This window comes from Paramacrobiotus metropolitanus, unplaced genomic scaffold, assembly GCF_019649055.1.
Source record: "Paramacrobiotus metropolitanus isolate TYO unplaced genomic scaffold, Prichtersi_v1.0 Parri_scaffold0000002, whole genome shotgun sequence".
In the NCBI taxonomy this organism is placed as follows: Eukaryota; Metazoa; Tardigrada; class Eutardigrada; order Parachela; family Macrobiotidae; genus Paramacrobiotus; species Paramacrobiotus metropolitanus.
In genome coordinates, this window is record NW_026570222.1 from 253594 (window position 1) to 270338 (window position 16745).

General features: G+C 42.8%; 3 protein-coding genes across 7 annotated transcripts; 2 read left to right on the forward strand and 1 right to left on the reverse strand.

Moving 5' to 3' along the window:
• The first annotated feature begins 1835 nt into the window (after positions 1-1835).
• On the forward strand, positions 1836-5846 carry LOC129590419 (uncharacterized). 2 transcript variants are annotated; one of them, XM_055485644.1, is made up of 12 exons: positions 1836-2014; positions 2593-2821; positions 2881-2947; positions 3065-3228; positions 3295-3360; positions 3422-3724; positions 3806-4024; positions 4081-4207; positions 4282-4341; positions 4980-5222; positions 5283-5354; positions 5428-5846. In XM_055485644.1, the coding sequence occupies exons 1-12, from the start codon at positions 1980-1982 to the stop codon at positions 5529-5531; spliced, it is 1689 nt and encodes a 562-aa protein (XP_055341619.1). In that variant the 5' UTR covers positions 1836-1979; the 3' UTR covers positions 5532-5846. The 2 variants fall into 2 exon arrangements, with proteins under 2 accessions (XP_055341619.1, XP_055341610.1); XM_055485635.1 differs by lacking the exon at positions 1836-2014 and adding an exon at positions 2161-2514.
• A 476-nt stretch (positions 5847-6322) lies between these two features.
• Positions 6323-13087, reverse strand: LOC129582539 (piwi-like protein Ago3). 2 transcript variants are annotated; one of them, XM_055474065.1, is made up of 15 exons: positions 13055-13087; positions 12528-12608; positions 11917-12347; positions 10809-11065; positions 10520-10718; positions 10227-10360; positions 9953-10159; positions 9780-9867; positions 9015-9293; positions 8231-8683; positions 7916-8143; positions 7647-7853; positions 7178-7432; positions 6796-7044; positions 6323-6728 (listed from the first exon to the last, which is right to left on the reverse strand). In XM_055474065.1, exons 3-15 carry the CDS (start codon positions 12298-12300, stop codon positions 6639-6641), a joined length of 3030 nt encoding a protein of 1009 aa, XP_055330040.1. In that variant the 5' UTR covers positions 12301-12347; positions 12528-12608; positions 13055-13087; the 3' UTR covers positions 6323-6638. The 2 variants fall into 2 exon arrangements, with proteins under 2 accessions (XP_055330040.1, XP_055330030.1); XM_055474055.1 differs by lacking the exon at positions 13055-13087 and having other exon boundaries at positions 12414-12601.
• Positions 13088-13419: 332 nt separating this feature from the next.
• LOC129586237 (2-oxoglutarate and iron-dependent oxygenase JMJD4-like) lies at positions 13420-15755 on the forward strand. Of its 3 annotated transcripts, none has more exons than XM_055479341.1 (5): positions 13420-13985; positions 14268-14405; positions 14562-14700; positions 14812-15024; positions 15167-15754. In XM_055479341.1, exons 1-5 carry the CDS (start codon positions 13618-13620, stop codon positions 15398-15400), a joined length of 1092 nt encoding a protein of 363 aa, XP_055335316.1. In that variant the 5' UTR covers positions 13420-13617; the 3' UTR covers positions 15401-15754. The 3 variants fall into 3 exon arrangements, with proteins under 3 accessions (XP_055335316.1, XP_055335307.1, XP_055335325.1); XM_055479332.1 differs by having other exon boundaries at positions 14770-15024; positions 15167-15751; XM_055479350.1 differs by having other exon boundaries at positions 13848-13985; positions 14261-14405; positions 14770-15024; positions 15167-15755.
• The last annotated feature ends 990 nt before the right edge of the window (positions 15756-16745 follow it).

Genomic DNA, 16745 nt, shown 5'->3' on the forward strand with positions numbered 1-16745 from the left:
CTTTACGCAATTCGATTCACTAACCGTTGGAGCATGGGCGTTTCACGAAATCCTTTATTTTATATAGATATTATACTTATTTCATTTATGGTTAGTACAGTAATCAACCGCAGCGCTACACGATGATTTATCAACAATTTGTACATCAAAAATTTACCTATGAGTCTATGACTACCGAGTAGGACATTTTTATGATTTTATGACTTACAAGTTACGTAGTTACTTACTACTACTCTGCTGCCAAAGATATGATTCGAAATGATCTGAAACATTATTAGTTAACGTGTGGGTCAACTGGGAAACAAACTCCATCTCCGTAATGTTGCCGTCATTCGATAAACTATAGTCGACTGACCAGTGATTACGTTTTTAATGTGGTTGTGGTGATGACGCTAGTTATTATAATTGACCACTGGCTATCTCGACCGATCGGGCAGCTCCGCGAAGCTAAAAAGGACCTCTGTACACGTACTGTAGTTGCACAGCTAGTGCAGTACAGTAAGTACGTACCGTACATCCTTGTTTTTTACCTTCCTTGGGCGATCTGAAGTAGATAAAATCATAAAGCGAGCTGATATGCGGATGTTTCTGCAACGCGTGAAAATCCTGGTTTGCGCTTTGCACTTTTTACGTATTCATGCAATTGACTGTATAATATTATGTATACAGCGAATATTGAGATAGGGAACTTTTAGCCTATATTAATTACGGCGGTTTACTGACGTTACTTGTTCAGAATTGGGAAAACTTGGCTATTTGATTTCGCTACTACAGTTTATGTATTTTGTGGAAGCGTGAAACCGAATCGTTTGTCCTTCGGTGACTTTTAGTTTTGTCATAATATCTGGATTTGTAAACTGCGCCTGTATGTCGATGTGCTTGATGACAGCAGAGAGCCCGAATGCCTTATTGAGTCCTTGAGCTTTTTATTTTGATAATAACCGTAACGATACGCCTGTGCCTAACCGCTTTCGCTGTTTACAAAAAAAATCATCAAATTCTGAGATGTCGTGGGGTGACGAGTCTTCCGAACAGAAGAGTGGATCAAGCGGATGGGGTAGCATAAAAATGGAATCGTCGGAAAGCAAAGGCGACACTACGGAGAATGAGTAAGCTAGTTACCTTGAATTTATTAACTTATGGATAAATGATATTAACAGAGTTTTAAATAATACATGATAAATCTAATAATTCTAACTTACAATACTTATTAGAAGATTTGTGCCGGCCGCATGTCCTCGCTCCCGCATGACCTTCACTCTAATTGTTGCAGTTATATGGGTCAAACAGCCGACCAGTATAGATTAGAAATGAGAACAAAGCAAGGACACAGAAATTCAATGCGTATGGTTAATGTAATGCGACAAATGTACTCGTACATAGACTGATGAAGATTACAATGAATAATTACACAGTACTAAATTAGAATACGTAATTAATGATTTCGTATCATACGTATTTGTCGGATTGCATAACTTACAGCAGGTAGATTACTTAGGCAGTGAGTCACTGACTGGTGAGTACTTACTACGATCGTCATAAATAACCACTCATAATTTATTAATCGCCAAAATCTTTATTGTCCGGTGACAGGTATTATCAATGATGTTTTCCATAAAATTTTTATAGTTTAGGGTTTTCTTGTGTAAGGGGGCCCGCGCATCCAAGGACAAAAAATTCAGTGTCAGCCGCTTTCGGATGCCGTTCTGTTGTTGGTTGGCTTGTTTTAACCCGCTGACCAATCACAATACACAAAATAATTGTCTGCTGCTAACGTGCAACAAACGCATGTCGCGCTGATTGTGGATACTACGCCATCGTCGTACCATAGAAAGTCGTACTGTATTCTCACACAGATTGGTTGAAGGTTTTCTGGTTGTGGATTTAAAATAGAGATCTGAGTTCTCTCAACCTTACTAATTTCGAAGGAAATAGTGGTGTTGTTCAACTGATATTTTGCTTCCCATTTTTAATAAAGAATGACGATGTCGTACCGTTCACAAGGATCAGGAGGGTAAGGGATTAATCGAGTTCGGGGTTGTTACTTTGGTAGGCAACATAGGCTGGTAAGCATTCGAGGAAACTTGTGCTTGACAGACGTGCGCCTTCGTGCTACAGGGAATGCGTGTGCGCGATCGATGGCTGTCAGTGCCAGAGAGTCTAGTCTGTCAGACCGGAGGTTTGAATGCATTTTAACTGTAAATCTTTCTACTTTTTAATTCTGAAAGTTTTCGTTGTTAACCTTTGAAGACTGGTAACTCTTACGTTTTTGATTAGTTCTTTATTAACGGAATTCGTTTTACTCTGAGTTCCAAGTAGTAGTGTAGTCTATATCAGAAGCATACGCTCACACAAACCTCTGCGAACCATGCAGGCCGCATCAGCATTTAGAAAGGTCGTTAGTTTGATTCCCAAATCCTTTTTCACCTTCCCCCGTTATCGATCCAACCTAACGGCAGGGATTACACGAGCAATTGTACCCGTATCCTTGGCAGCTGTGGCGAAGAAATCCAAGTGATTACTATCATTGATACATTCTTATAGTAAGTACTGACAGGCTATTGCGCTATCACTCAGTAGTTGCTCTTGCAGTTGGGGGAACTCCTACGGTAGCAATGATTCCTGGTCAAACGGAAATTCTTCCTATTCGACTAGTTCTTTCCGACGAAACGATTCATTCAATCGTGGTGGAAGTGGAGGCGGAGGGAGGAATGACTTCAGTGGTCAAAATCTTAAGAAGCCTACTTTCGATCCGCGAACCATGGTGCCATTCCAGAAGGATTTTTATACGGAATCTCCTACCGTGGCCCAGAGATCTATGGTTAGAATTCACCGCCATAATAGAAATATCGCTGGCGCCAGTACTAGTTTTTCTTTCAGAGAGATGTATCCGAATTTTACGCGAAGAACCAGATCACCGTTCGCGGTGCGGATTGCCCGAAACCAGGTTTGTGAATATGTCACTGATATTTATTTTTAGCCAGTGCCGCTTTTTTAGGTTCTGACACTTGCTATTCGTTGGTTCCTATCTTTCTACTATTGAAAAACATTTAAATCGTTGCAGTATTTGGATTTGAAGAGGCTGGGTTTCCCGATTTCATCATGCACAGTATTCGGGACAGCGGTTACGTCGCTCCAACGCCGATTCAGTCGATCGGATGGCCCATTGCTCTTAAGGGGAATAACATGGTTGGAATCGCTCAAACTGGCTCGGGCAAAACTATTTCGGTAGGTGCTTCACTTTGCTGCTTCTTGCATGGACAGCCTTACTGACGCTATAACAATGTTATACAGTTTTTGCTGCCCGCTTTGGTCCATTTGAAAGCGCAGCCACCGCTGCGTCGTGGAGATGGTCCCATCGTAAGTTTTCGATTCCGGTATCTTTCGGTAGGCAAACAGGTTGAACAGGTGTTGTGTTTAGGTGCTGGTTCTTTGTCCTACTCGCGAGCTGGCGCAGCAGGTACAGGAAGTCTCTGTCCAATTCGGCCGCCACGCGCACGTGCGCAGCTGCTGCGTTTATGGTGGAGCACCGCGCATGCAGCAATCTCGCGAGCTGCAGAATGGTGTGGAAATTTGCATTGCCACTCCTGGCCGTTTGTTGGATTTTCTGGAAAGCGGAAGGACGAATTTGGCTCGTTGTACGTACTTGGTTTTGGACGAAGCTGACCGAATGTTGGACATGGGTTTCGAGCCGCAGATTCGCAAAATCATGGAACAAATTCGGGTACGTTTGTCAGCTTGCTTTTTGAGTCACTAATTAAGGGCTGTGTCTTGGGGAGCTCTTAATCGTTTGATTAATTTATAGCCTGATCGCCAAGTGTTGATGTGGAGTGCCACTTGGCCGAAGGAAGTGAGAACGTTGGCTGAAGAGTTTCTGAAAGACTACATTCACTGCACTATCGGATCTCTGAATTTGTCGGCTAACCAAAACATCACTCAGATTGTAGCGGTCGTGCGTGAACATGACAAGGAAAGCAAACTGGAACAACTGATGCATGAAATCATTCGGGAACGAGAGCACAAGGTAAACAGTGTTTCTATTCTTAAAACAACTATAATAAGCAGATTCTTCCGTCTTAGACTATCATTTTCACGGAAACTAAGAAGAGAGCCGATGATCTCACTCGCCATCTCCGGCAAAAAGGATTTCCTTGTGTTGTGATTCATGGTGATAAGAAGCAGCAAGAACGCGAATGGGTTCTTGGAGGTGAGAAATAGTCAAGATGCTGTGACGCTGCTGTCTGTCGATGTATTGCTATTTAAAATTTTCTTGATTTACAGAATTCCGCACCGGGCGTAGCCCCATCTTAATTGCTACCGACGTAGCAGCTCGAGGACTTGGTAAGTTTTTCCCATCTGCCACAGCCATCGCCCAGTATTTGGTCGCGTACCGAATCGGGCCCGATTTGATGTCCGCGCGCTCCTCTTGGCAGTTCCCCCGTATCGGAGACTTGATCTTTCTGTGTTGGGCTCCTAACATCAGCCGCATCCTCACCCACAGTATTGCTTGCGGTTGGTGGAGCTTGTGAAAAGATTCGAGTCTTGACCAGTATATGGGAACGGAGAGGTGATCGTCGAAATACGGACGTTTAAATTGGGATCCATTGTGCGATTGGGACAACTGTGGACGATGTTGTAATAGGCAAAACGTGTTATCGATATTTGACCATCCACGACAACATCCTCCATGTTGGTGGAGGTTTCGGTTACGCTTCTAAGTAAAGTTGAGCTTAATGAGTGGATGACGTTCCCATTGTTCTGCTGGTGCCAAATGGAGGTAAGGAGCCCGGGTATTTGGACAAATGCCAGCAGCTACTTGTGGGACGTCAGATACTTTTTTGCCATCGTTTGCGGTGCAGGGTCTGTTTGGCTTTTGTGCTGTTGTGTGGGTGGCAGACTCTTTCTCAGCTTTCGATTGCATTTTGTTGTCCATACTTACAACCGCAGATTTGCTGTAACGTATTGACCATGGTGTTTAGATGTTACCGATATCAAATTCGTGGTCAACTATGACTATCCTAACCAGACAGAAGATTACGTTCATCGGATTGGGCGTACCGCACGCAGTGACAAGACAGGAACGGCTTACACATTTATCACGGAGGATAATGGTAGCCAGGTTAAAGAGTTGCTGGATGTCTTGAAGGAGTCCAAACAGCAGATCAATCCAGAATTGTATCAGTTAGTGGAACGCGCCAAAGCATACAGTGCAGCTAAGCAGGGTATGCGATTGATTCCAAGTTTCTCTATTTTTCCGAAATGATCATTGCTGTTATTGTTAGGCCGTGGACGCTGGCGGGGACGAGACAGTGGCAGTGGCGGTCGGAGCCATCCTTACGGCGGTGGCAGCGGAGGTAGCGTAACGATCTCCATTCAGATTAAGAGTAGTTTGTCCATTAATACCTGGTATATTGCTTGTGTGTTTAGGACGTTTCACGGGTGCAAGCAACCGAAACGGAGCTGGCGGGCCTTCCCGACCGCAGTATGGTAATTACAGCGCTAGTGCCGGCGGAGCGACGGGGCGTTGGTAGTTTCTTTCTGGCATTACATCTGAAGTCCTATGTCTGGAGCCGTGGGAGCCCATGAAGAACATATGGAATTACATTTGCAAATTATCATTAGCTTTTTTGGTTAACGGAACGTACTATAATTTATGTATTACGGAACTTGGATTTCCAGAGTTTTGATGTTGGTGTTTGCGTAAAGTAGCAAGGTAGTGCTATATGGGTAACTGGAATCTGATGGATGTTGTTTGTCTTGTCTATCTTACAACTTCTGGCTGCTGAAATGTAAGGTGCACTCTAAATAATTTCGAAGCAGGCTTAAATTAAAAGTCAAGATCATGATCTTGTATGACTAAGTTTCCATAATCACAGTCTGGCAGTTTAGTGTTTAGTTGCAGTACGAGTATTGTGAAAGTTTTAACATTGCAAAAGTAGGTTTTCCCTATTTTCCCTCCCGGCTCCCGGTCATGCGAAATGACACAAGTGAAATATTATTTTCGATTGGCCATTATGTAAACTATCCAAAAAGAAATAAAAGTTTCGATGAGGACTAGAATAAACGGAAAGGGGAAAGGCTTGAGCAACTTTCGCGAAGTTGTCACGGTTCCTCTTTTAAAGACATCCATCCCTATTTGTGATTAGTTGATTACTTACTTTCGTCTCGATTGTGGTTTTACAGATATTTTTATTTTTTTAAGCTGTCAACTGCAAATAGTGTGCTTAATATCAGGGTGAGGCCAAACATTTTGATAAGATCAGAGAACTTTTCGCATTAACAAGATCCGAATTTCTCCCTTGCTCAGGTTAACCAGTACGTATCTGTTTTTAATAAACTGAGCCTGTAACATCACAAAAGACCTCGAAAATAAAATGCTAATATCAGAAACCTTACAACAAACCTCGATGAATTCTATTCCAACTTCTAAGTTACCAACAGGCAACAAAAAGAAAAATATTACAATTCCGAACAGATAGAACTGAATTCAAATTACTCTGCGCTGCAGATAACAACCGTTTTCCAAGATCACCATTTCAGAAACAAAAGGTTCTGTACAAAATTCATACACTGACAACAAAATAAAACCGTAAAACAAATCACACCGTTTCTACCCCCGCGGAATCTTATTCCAGTGTTTACAGATAAAACAATGTATCCAGCAGCGCTGTGTCCGGTTGCGCGCGTTCATAGCACGTTCCACTCTGGTACGCCAATTTGTGGGCATACTGCAATTATCAACAGCGCAATAATTTTAACGTAGATCTGAAGTGAAACATTTTATTCCGAGCGTACCATGCAAGGCGCCGGCACACGAATAGTTCCGGTCCAGTTGTAGTACATGTGGGTCAGTTTATATGCCAAGCCTTGGATGTCATCCACGGTCAACCTCGGTTCCGGCGGCTGGTAGCACACAATGAAATGTACCGGTGATACGCTGCCCTCACGCACATTTTGCGGCACAAGGTAGAAATCGTACATATCCCGACGAGTGATTCCTTCGTCGCACACGGTTCCTGGCTTAGGATTCACCAAAGTATTTTTCTGTAATAACATGAAGCGCTTTGTAAAAGACGTACCATGTGGTTTGTAATGCACTCCACACAGCCTGCAAGACCCGCAATAACCTGTTGCAGTTCTCGCGTATTGCATGACAACGAAATACAAGGAAGCATACCTCACTCAGAAACAGGCGTTGATTGATACGCTTCTGGACGACGATGTAGTAAATTTCCGGGACATATATAACCTCTTCCTGGCTGCTTTCGCTGCTACTGCTAGATGAATCGTTTTTCATCATATCCAACAGCTGCCGTGGATCATTGGTGATACTGAGTATCTGTCCTACTTCATACAGCAAACCACGGCCCAGTTCCGCATCACTCAGGCCATCGCGAAAGATGACAATGGTGTTCGGAAATGCACGGTTAACCTGCAAACAAAAGGATTTAACAGGATAAAATACACACAGACTAAAGCAATGAGGAAATAAGTTAAATAACGATAGCACAGAAGTGCCAGCACATAAAAAAAGCTGCGGTTAACGTTAACATTTGCAATCACATAATTGACCACTCTGTAGCGGGATTTTCTGCGAAACATCCGAGGAAGTTTGAATCTGTTATGTTCTACTAAAACGCGCATACCCTTGCATACGAAATCATTGCACAAGCGAATGAAAACTTTATCCCCGAGGCCAATTCCGTTTTCGGTGGCTGAAAATTACAACGGCTATGCCAGTGTGTGAAATCGTCATCCGTGCTAGCCACCAAAGCCGCGATCGAATCCTTTCTACGTTTAATGTCGTGATAGGCGTCCACTCCAATCACCATAAGGCTCATTGGATCTTTCTTCTAAAAAGCAAATTAACGAAAATTTGTTGTCATGATCTTCATAAAAGCAGATTTAGCCTTACAGTGTCAGCTCGCAACTGCATTTTAGCCATGCGCCAAATGGATCCACCCAACTTGCAATTGATTTGCAAAGCGATTTTCTGCACAATTGCGCGCAAACGATCTGGTCTTCCCAGTGTACGACTCATAATGACCTGCGAAGCGATACCATGCTTCATGTAGCAGGACTGCTTTACTGCCGCATAGCGATCCTCCCGCATATTTGGAAATATCGTGACTACCAGTTTGCTCTGCAATAGGGTAAGCAAGTTTAGAACCGTGAGATCCATAGAAAAACTTTTGTTTAATCGCTACTTCTAGAGATAATAATATTTTACTTTGTTTTCGACTGCGGCTTTAGCAATACTGTTGGCGTATGTGATGTTTTGATCCGCAGTTAGCATCATTATTTGCGGATTTCCGAACTGCATGCCAAAACTCTGACTGGCGTCACGGAAGGCGCGAGCGAAATCCTCCGCACATTTCTGGTCCCGCTTTTGGAAAATCAAGGTCCAATGCTCGGCCCCTCTGGCATCCATAAGCTTTCCACCGGTCGCATTACGTGTCCAGTCGCCATTTTCCGGAACAGTAACGGGATTTGGTGATTGACCGCAGAAAAGCTGTTCGCGCTGTAAAACTCGACCAGGCACACGTAGCAATTCTTTACTAATTTTAACGCCGAAAGTCTGCAGGATTTTCTGGGCCTCTTGGCCTCGGTCAAGATCTCTTAAAAAACCCTTGATTGTTTCCGCACGCTGTTGAGGATTCAGTTTGGTGGCTATGGCGATGGTCTGCGTTACATGAGCAAAGTGAATTTGTCAAACATAAACGCTTGATTAAACAGAATCAATATTTTTAAAACGTAATACTGAAATACCACAAGTTCACATTACAGACAAAGTGTGGTTATGTACTGTGCACAATACTCGCAAAGCGTGCAGTACTGTGTGAAACCTTGCGCTTTTAATTCTATCTTAAATTTACAAAGAATTAATTCAACGGTGTATTACAGTACTGGAGATTTTTTAACCACAATCATCTAACAATAAACAAGGAACTCCCAGGGCACAGAATTTTTGTATATTAAAAAGGTAAAATAAATCATCAGCGGAGAGATGGTACCTTCATGGCCGCAAAATTTGCCCGTAAATCATCCTGGATGCCGGTCAGCTGACACAGTTCGGGGATCAATGCAACACTGAAACCTTCTCGTCGCTTGTTACCGGTCGGCGCTGGTTTTGAGTACATCAACGGCTGATCCTTATCCACAATCGTAATATTGTAATGCTGCCTGTAGTAGTCCCAGAAAACGCATTCTTCGCCTTTGGAATTTTTGAATGTAAACAATGGACTCATATCCCATCTGATGTCGGACACCACATAGCTCCTGTTGTTGTATGGCTGCAAATGTTAGACATTTGCAGAATTGCAGTTATACATTACTGACTACTCACTATAGCTAGATTTACAGATAATTATACCAAGGTAATTAGCTGCCTGCCTGGCCTTTATGAATACATGCCAAATTCAAACCACATTTCTACTACTTTACTCGACTCAGATGTTTTCTGAAATTCCAAAAAATAAATTGCAGATTCAGAATCAGCGTAAAATTTTACTATGGCTTTCTGTCTGTAAAAAATTTGTAATCTTTATGGATCGTCCGCAAATCACTGCCACACGTTTACAACTTGATGGCCGTTTTGGCCATTGTATTTCATGTCTGTCAAGAAATGTTAACGAGGTGTGACGGCAAAAAAAACACTGAATTTTTCGCCAATGCGTTTCCTCACCAGGGTACCCTATCCACCTTGTTTATACAGTTCTGACGAAGCTGAGTTACTCGGAGAAATTTTCCTTAAATAAGTACGTTAACACATCACTTACCGTAAGAACCGTAGCTCCAATTAAGTTATCCATAATCAGCTGCCGAAACTTCGCATCATTTGATCCTGCCTCACTGCGCCACATATCCCTGCAATGGCTCGGTGATAATGGAAGTGCATAAAAAGAAGCGGGAAACGTGCACATTTCCAAAAAAATAACAAGCGTGTCCTCACATTAAATCTTTAACGTTTCCTGTGCGGATGACACGAAACTGGGCGTCGGTCAGAAGCAGAATGCCAGCACTGTATGGATTGACTGACGTTTGAAAACCTGGCCAAACTTCCATTGCCGGAACATTCGGTGCCTCCCGTATGGCGATTCTTTGCACAGGATCGAAGCGGTTTTTGCCGATTTGAACGAAATTCAAGCTCAATTCCAAACTACAAGGATAAATTTAGTGGTATATATATTGTTACCCTTCCCTGAAAAGTAGTTCATACATATTACTTTTTCAGCACTAAGTTCAGCAGTTCTTTGCTTTCGTTCGCGCGGTTGCTCATCACAAAACGAATGGTCAGTTTGTACTCTTCAATTTCCCCTTCTGGGCCACGATACGGCGATGGACAGACGAATTCCTCTACCTTCAGAAACAAAGAACATTAACAGCGTTTTTACATTTGCTATTAACATACAGATTCGAAATAATTCTATTTTGGAGAATGGAGATAACACATTGTATCCCATTTGGATTTGTTTCGTTTTCCGCGTTCACATACTGTATTCAATTTGGTTAACGGTACCTCATTAGGAAGTCGCTGTGACAAGAACAGATTGTCGAAGTCGAATAAGTACGTCGGCGGCAGACGATTGGCAAGGGATTCAATCAGTTTGATCCTCAATCTGGCACTCCACAACTGCGGTTCAAAATCCACGCGATATTCATACACCATCGACTCCGGAGCGGCTTGGAAATGCACTGCGTTGGTTACCAATTCCACACTGAAAATTTTTTTGATAAGCGAAAAGACGATCGTTGCGAACTGTATTAAATGCGTGCGCTGTACTATTTGTAATTAAAGATGAACTTACCGGCGCCCTACGGTACCAATCGGCTTCGGAATGATTCGCAGCTCCCTTTGTCGACGTTCACGTTCAGCATTGACAGCTTCCTCTCCATGCAGTTCTTCCGGGCGTTCTTCCGCTTTACCGGTGGGAGGAGGCCCGCTGCCGCCAGCTTGGGCAGCAGGAACGGCAGCTGGTTGGCGCTGCGGTGCACTGATGTCCATTCGTGCCATTCCCGCCTCGATGCCGCTGGCGGCTGACTGAGGTGCCGGCATCGCGCGTGCCTGTCAAGATTTCACTCTTCACCATCCACTGATTTCATTGCTACCGAAGTTGCAATCATTATCTTCTAAATTTCTGAGACACATTTGCTACGTCAACACACTGCCAAGTTATAGAACGCTTGTTTAAATCCAAAATAACGATTCCGTCGTAATCGTAAGTTCGTTCACAACTTTAATTTTCACATCGACAGGCAGAAGTAACTGTGCTTCCTATACACAGCATATTACAGCAAGTATAAAATACTATAAATACTAAGGACATTCCAAAAGTAAGTTTCCCTATTTTGCCTCCCGACCATTTGAAGTAACACACATGTGAGGTATTTTTTGTTGGATAGGACATTATGCAAACTAATCCGGAAAGAGGAGTCGTAAGTTTCGACGAAGAACAGAATAAACGAAAAATGGAATGGCTTGGGCCACTTTTGCAGAACTTACACTATCCTTTTTTTAGCGTGGTTCTTTTTTTCTCACTTCCTCTCGTTAGGACGTTAGAAATGGTCACTGATCGTTTTGGCAGTTCTTCTTAGTTTAATAGTTGTTATTGTAAGTTACAATTTCCTTCACTTCATCCCTGAAGGACATATGTAACAATATGGATAGCTAGCTTTAGCGGAATGCGTTTAAAGCGGGAGATACAAAATAGGGAAACTTACAGTACTTATTACTTATACAATGTCCTTTGTAAATTCTATATGCAGCGGCTTCCATGCTACGTAGCGTCACTGATGCAAGTTTCCTCAAGTTTTTACCACTTTTTTAGAAGTTCGATGCATAAATATCATCAAATCATCACAAATGTTTTCACACGACAAAACCGTGTTATTTCTTTCGTAAAAGTTTCAAATTACCGCTGCATCACCACGAGGACCCGGGATAGACGGCGCGGAAGAGGCACCGGCGGCATCTGCAGAGCCCAATCCAGTCTCTCCAGCACGCGGCACTCCTCGACGTCCAATTCCCCGACCAGCAACAGGCGCCTGAGGTGCCGGCTGAGACACGGAGGGAAAGGCCGGCGCAGAGGTAACACTGGCTGGAGACGTTGGCGTCGGTGGTTGTTGCGTAACTCCCAATCCACGCCCGCGACCTCGTCCGATTCCTGGAGTGGGAATCTGTTCTTGAGCGGCAGGAACAGGTTGACTTGGTTGTGCGGGAGCAGGCTGACTTGGCTGAACAGGGGCAGGAATTCCTCGGCCACGGCCAATTCCGCGGCCAGCTCCAGGTCGTTGGTCCATCTTTTCGTTTGTGTTGCTTGTAACAGCTTGTTCAACAGCTGCAATACCTAAACCGGAACACAATGTGTCACTCCGTCAAACTCTGTCAGTTTTCAGCCACAGTCCACGATTACCAGAGAAATGCACAACCGAAATTCATTATTTTTACAATATCGTCAAACAGCGACATACAACACCTATGTTACCAGAAATCTTAAACACTGAGGAACCGTAACATCAACACTAACCAGTCCAGTTCCCCAAAAAAGTGATAGAAACAATGACAGAAGTCTTGTGGGTCACGATCGGAAATGGCGAAATGGCGCGTGCTGAAATTTGAAAACCGTGCAAAGCGCGCACCTGGACGTGCACATACAGAGCTTTTGGCAGATGAAGCAAATTTTACGAATTCCAGTGCAAATGTTTAATTAGACATTCAGTGTTTAATCTGTGAATTGATTTTTGAGAAACGCTTGGCTCAGAGGAATTTTGTTTTAAATAGCTGCTCAAAGAAAATTGATAAAATTATTTTTAGTCACCTTGAACCAGAAAAAAGTGTTCGTTACTGACTTACTGTTAGCTGAATAGTTTATTAATAATTCTTATTCGAGATGATTTTTTTACTTGCATTGCTCATGCCGCCTCAGTCACAGAACTCGTACAGTCGTACTCACAATCGTGACTCACGATCACAACCGTGTTGACCAGTCACCAGGTCAACCCCACAACAGTACGAGTATTCTTGTATTTGTAAATTTTAGTTTGTACTACTTACCTAATGGTAGTAATTTTGAAATAATGAGAGCACTTAACCGTTAAGCACAAGCCTGTCCAAATTCTCCAGAAAAGCCAAAAGGGGGTCTACAGCCGGAACAATCAAACGCAGAGATTTGAAAGTCTAGGGCCCTTGTTTAATAACAGATCACAATGCGGCACGCTGACGCCGTCGCCGCCCGGTCACGCCATAGCCGTCTCACTACGAGGACTTTTATTACAGTACTTAGTGTATAAAACCACGGTGGTTTTATACTTGCACTATGGCAAGCCATATTTAAATTGTAACGTACGGCTTGCGTTTAACACTTTTTACGTTGTCTTGCTTTTAACATTTGAGCCATTGGTGTTCAATACATACACTACTGTTCATTACTGTGTTTACTGTGTTTACAAAACTTATGGCCTTATTATCGTTACTTATATATATAGTTATAAATTTTTTTGCAAAATTAACGAGAAGTAAATAATTAGCTAAGAACTCTGTCTTAATAGTCGTGCAATTGAAGTGTATTCAATCCTGCTGGGCTTAAAAGATACTCAATCCAGTGAACACGCGTCGAAATGATCCCATTTGTTATTGTACCTGAAAATACTACCAGTTTGTACGAGTCATATCAAAAGGTTTATGAAGAATGTCTTGAGGGAAACAAGCCATGCGTTTTATCGGAAGAATCAACGTGTAAATGGCTCGCTCGAACTGATTGGACATATCCGGATGGCTCTTTGAAGTTTGATTTTCTCAGATCTCGATTCGGTCGAGCTGGAGTTCCTGTAGTTCAGAGCGACGAACAGTCCGATTATGCGAGTCGATTACAGGTTCCTGTAAGTTTTGACGATTATCTTGAACATCTGGAATCAAAGAGACCACTGTCCGGTATTAATGCACCACATGGACACGTTTGGTATCTCAAAGACTGGCATTTTCAGCGGTGCGTATAAAATGATCCCATATTGAGTCGCTAAAGTTAGGCACCTGGTCACCTACTGGTATACATATACCTAGTGTCATTGGGTTTTGTAAAGCGAAACGAAGTACGAGTTTACTTCGTAACGTAATTCGTATCGCTTTATAAGAGCTTACTTATACTGTGAATGTTAGAGTCAGCTACATATGTGATACGTAGGTAGGTAGTGTCAGTAGCATGAGAAGGAATTTCGAAATGATGGTGTCCAGTGTCTCGGCTTCGCTGAGTATGTTTTGTAGTTTCCAGGGCGTTTCCTGAATATCGGGCGTACACGGTGCCGTTGTATTTTTCATCGGACTGGTTGAACGAATATTGCGATGCACGGTATCCATACGAACCGGACAAAGATTATAGGTTCCTTTACCTTGGACCAAAAGGATCTTGGTACATAATCTGCAAACACAACAAAATAAAACTTAAAGAGAAATAAAAGATAGGAAAAGATAAATAAAGATTAATGTTTCATCGGTATGACGTTGAAGATACCCGGCTTGTTTCAAATTAAATCATTTTCGTTTCGTTGTTTTCTACCATTTTTAGGACACCGTTTCACGAAGACGTCTTACAGTCTTTTAGTTGGTCTGCTAATGTTTCCGGCACCAAGAAATGGTACATATTCCCTGCAGGAGAGGAGCAGAAGCTTATACAAGCGGACGGACAACTGCCGTCTGATGTTACTGTTAGTTATATGTTTAAATTAAAAGTTAACGTGAAGGGGGCTTTTTAAAAAATTCTGTATTTGTCGCAGAGTGTGGATCTCTCGGGATGCGTGCATTTTGTTTTTGTGCAGAGGCCAGGGGAAGTGATTTTCATTCCAAGTGGATGGCATCATCAGGTGCATAACTTGGATACGACGCTGTCTGTCAACCATAACTGGATCAATGCCGCCACCGTCGGAAACTTATGGAATTTGCTACGGGATTCTTTGAATAAAGTAAAACAAGAAATCGAAGATTGTGCAGCTGATTTTGTAGATGCTCACGAATGGAATCGCCAGTGTCAGGTGCGGAAAAATATCTTTCGGTTGTCTTCGGCGCCATGCCGGCATTTCTTGCCATTTTAGCGGCCATTTTTCAGAGCGAAAGTGAAATTTACAAGTTAGTGCGAGTACTGACTATGTTACAATGTCCACCTGCGCATTTTAGATGATCCTTAAAGCTGACCTCGGAATGAACTATCCAGAGTTCTTTGATTTGCTGCTCTTTATCGGTACGCGAAGGATTCAGTGCGACAACGAGCACGAACAATATGAATTTGTCAGGATGAAAGACATCGAAAGTATCAGAGGAACTTTCAAGCAAGTCGAGTTTAGTTTGGATGAATTACCCAGAGAAGATGGAGCACCAGATGCAATACGAAAATTTTTAGAAGTTTTATAATGAAAATATGTTAAAGGTCAGTACCGGTGATATTTTGAAACTTTTTGGATTTGCTTTTGATTCCTCCACAGCTTGTAGCCTAATTTATGAGTTTTCATTCGTCCGTCCAACTTTATCAAGCAAAAAAATTGGATACCTGTAAGGTGACATTTGTTTCTTTCTGTTTCTGGTTGATTCGTTTGTTTTTATGAGTTGATGCCCAGGGTTAACAGATTGCAGTACTGTAATTCGAACGAAATACCTCCCTATAAGTACTGCGACCCTACCAAGTATGTAGTCGTTTTCACAAAGATCACTAGCTAACTGGCCCTTTTAAGTTTGGCCAAAACTGTCTACGCGTTGACAAGTCCATAAAAACCGCACAGAACTGCCTTTGGACGGCAAGATTGTGTGCGAATAAAAAGAAAAATAGGTATGTTCAATAATGTTATGTATTGTTCAATTAAGGTCAGGTCTGCGCGCGAGAGTACTCACACCCGTAGTACTTTGTCTCCGCGCGAGCTCCTGCAGCTGCCTGTAGTAGAAATTGTACAGAATCAGCTGCGCGCGATAGTTTTGTTGTTTTTTTGTATTAACAGACGAGCAGTAATGGACCCTAATCTTAAAAAATTTAGCAGCTTTACGGTTGATAATTCTAAAATCACCATTGAGTTCAAACAGCAGTGTCTCTTCGTTTAGGCGGCAGCTGCACTGCTTTCTCTAAAGCTTCGGCTTCTTTAGCGGGAACGCGAATGCTTGGAAAGGTGATCACCGTCTTAGTACGGGCATTCGTCCTTGACCTCAGGGCGTCCCGAAACCATTCCCGAAAGTCTCTGTCAGGCTGTAATTGGCTGCCTGGCCTGAGCTCGGGGACGAAATGCCTAATGCGGATGGTTTTGCGCAGTAGCAAGTCATAAGCAAATGCATAAATTAGCAAATGTTGCTCGTCGGCACTGTCCATAAAGCCAAAGGCATAAACAAGGACGTATTCGATTTCGACCTGTCGACTTGTCCGACAATATCTTTGTCTATGTTTTTCTGGAAGCGTGCCCGCGTAAAACATTGGTCTTTTGACTGACACAGAGCAATTTCAGCGGGTGATTCTAGCCCACTTAGCCCATCACGCTGTGGGTTGGGCGGAGCTGTATGGGAAAGTAGCGTGGTGGGGATGTGTTTTCGATGTCCTTGCGTTTCCTCCTGGGTTTACGAAAACTTGATTCGTCAGCTTTCCCCAGTCTTGGACAGCTTTTACAGCTGCTTCGTAGGATATAAAACGGTCTCCGGTTTTAATCACCCTCGACTGACTCGAGTCCATCATAGAGGAGTAAATAGGACAAAATTGACAACTATAACTGTTACGAATACC

Bases quoted from the DNA above. Each gene is read 5' to 3' on its own strand.
- LOC129582539 (XM_055474065.1), bottom strand. From the start codon at position 12,300: ATGGACCAACGACCTGGAGCTGGCCGCGGAATTGGCCGTGGCCGAGGA. The intron at 10,361-10,519 runs GTACCGTTAACC...TTGTTTCTGAAG, and splicing joins CACAGCGACTTCCTAATGAG to GTAGAGGAATTCGTCTGTCC. The intron at 9,868-9,952 runs GTGAGGACACGC...GAGCCATTGCAG, and splicing joins GGAAACGTTAAAGATTTAAT to GGATATGTGGCGCAGTGAGG.
- LOC129590419 (XM_055485635.1), top strand. From the start codon at position 2,369: ATGCAGGCCGCATCAGCATTTAGAAAGGTCGTTAGTTTGATTCCCAAA. The intron at 2,515-2,592 runs GTGATTACTATC...TTGCTCTTGCAG, and splicing joins GCTGTGGCGAAGAAATCCAA to TTGGGGGAACTCCTACGGTA. The intron at 3,361-3,421 runs GTAAGTTTTCGA...TGTTGTGTTTAG, and splicing joins GTCGTGGAGATGGTCCCATC to GTGCTGGTTCTTTGTCCTAC.
- LOC129586237 (XM_055479332.1), top strand. From the start codon at position 13,618: ATGATCCCATTTGTTATTGTACCTGAAAATACTACCAGTTTGTACGAG. The intron at 13,986-14,267 runs GTGCGTATAAAA...TGTAGTTTCCAG, and splicing joins AAAGACTGGCATTTTCAGCG to GGCGTTTCCTGAATATCGGG. The intron at 14,701-14,769 runs GTTAGTTATATG...TATTTGTCGCAG, and splicing joins AACTGCCGTCTGATGTTACT to AGTGTGGATCTCTCGGGATG.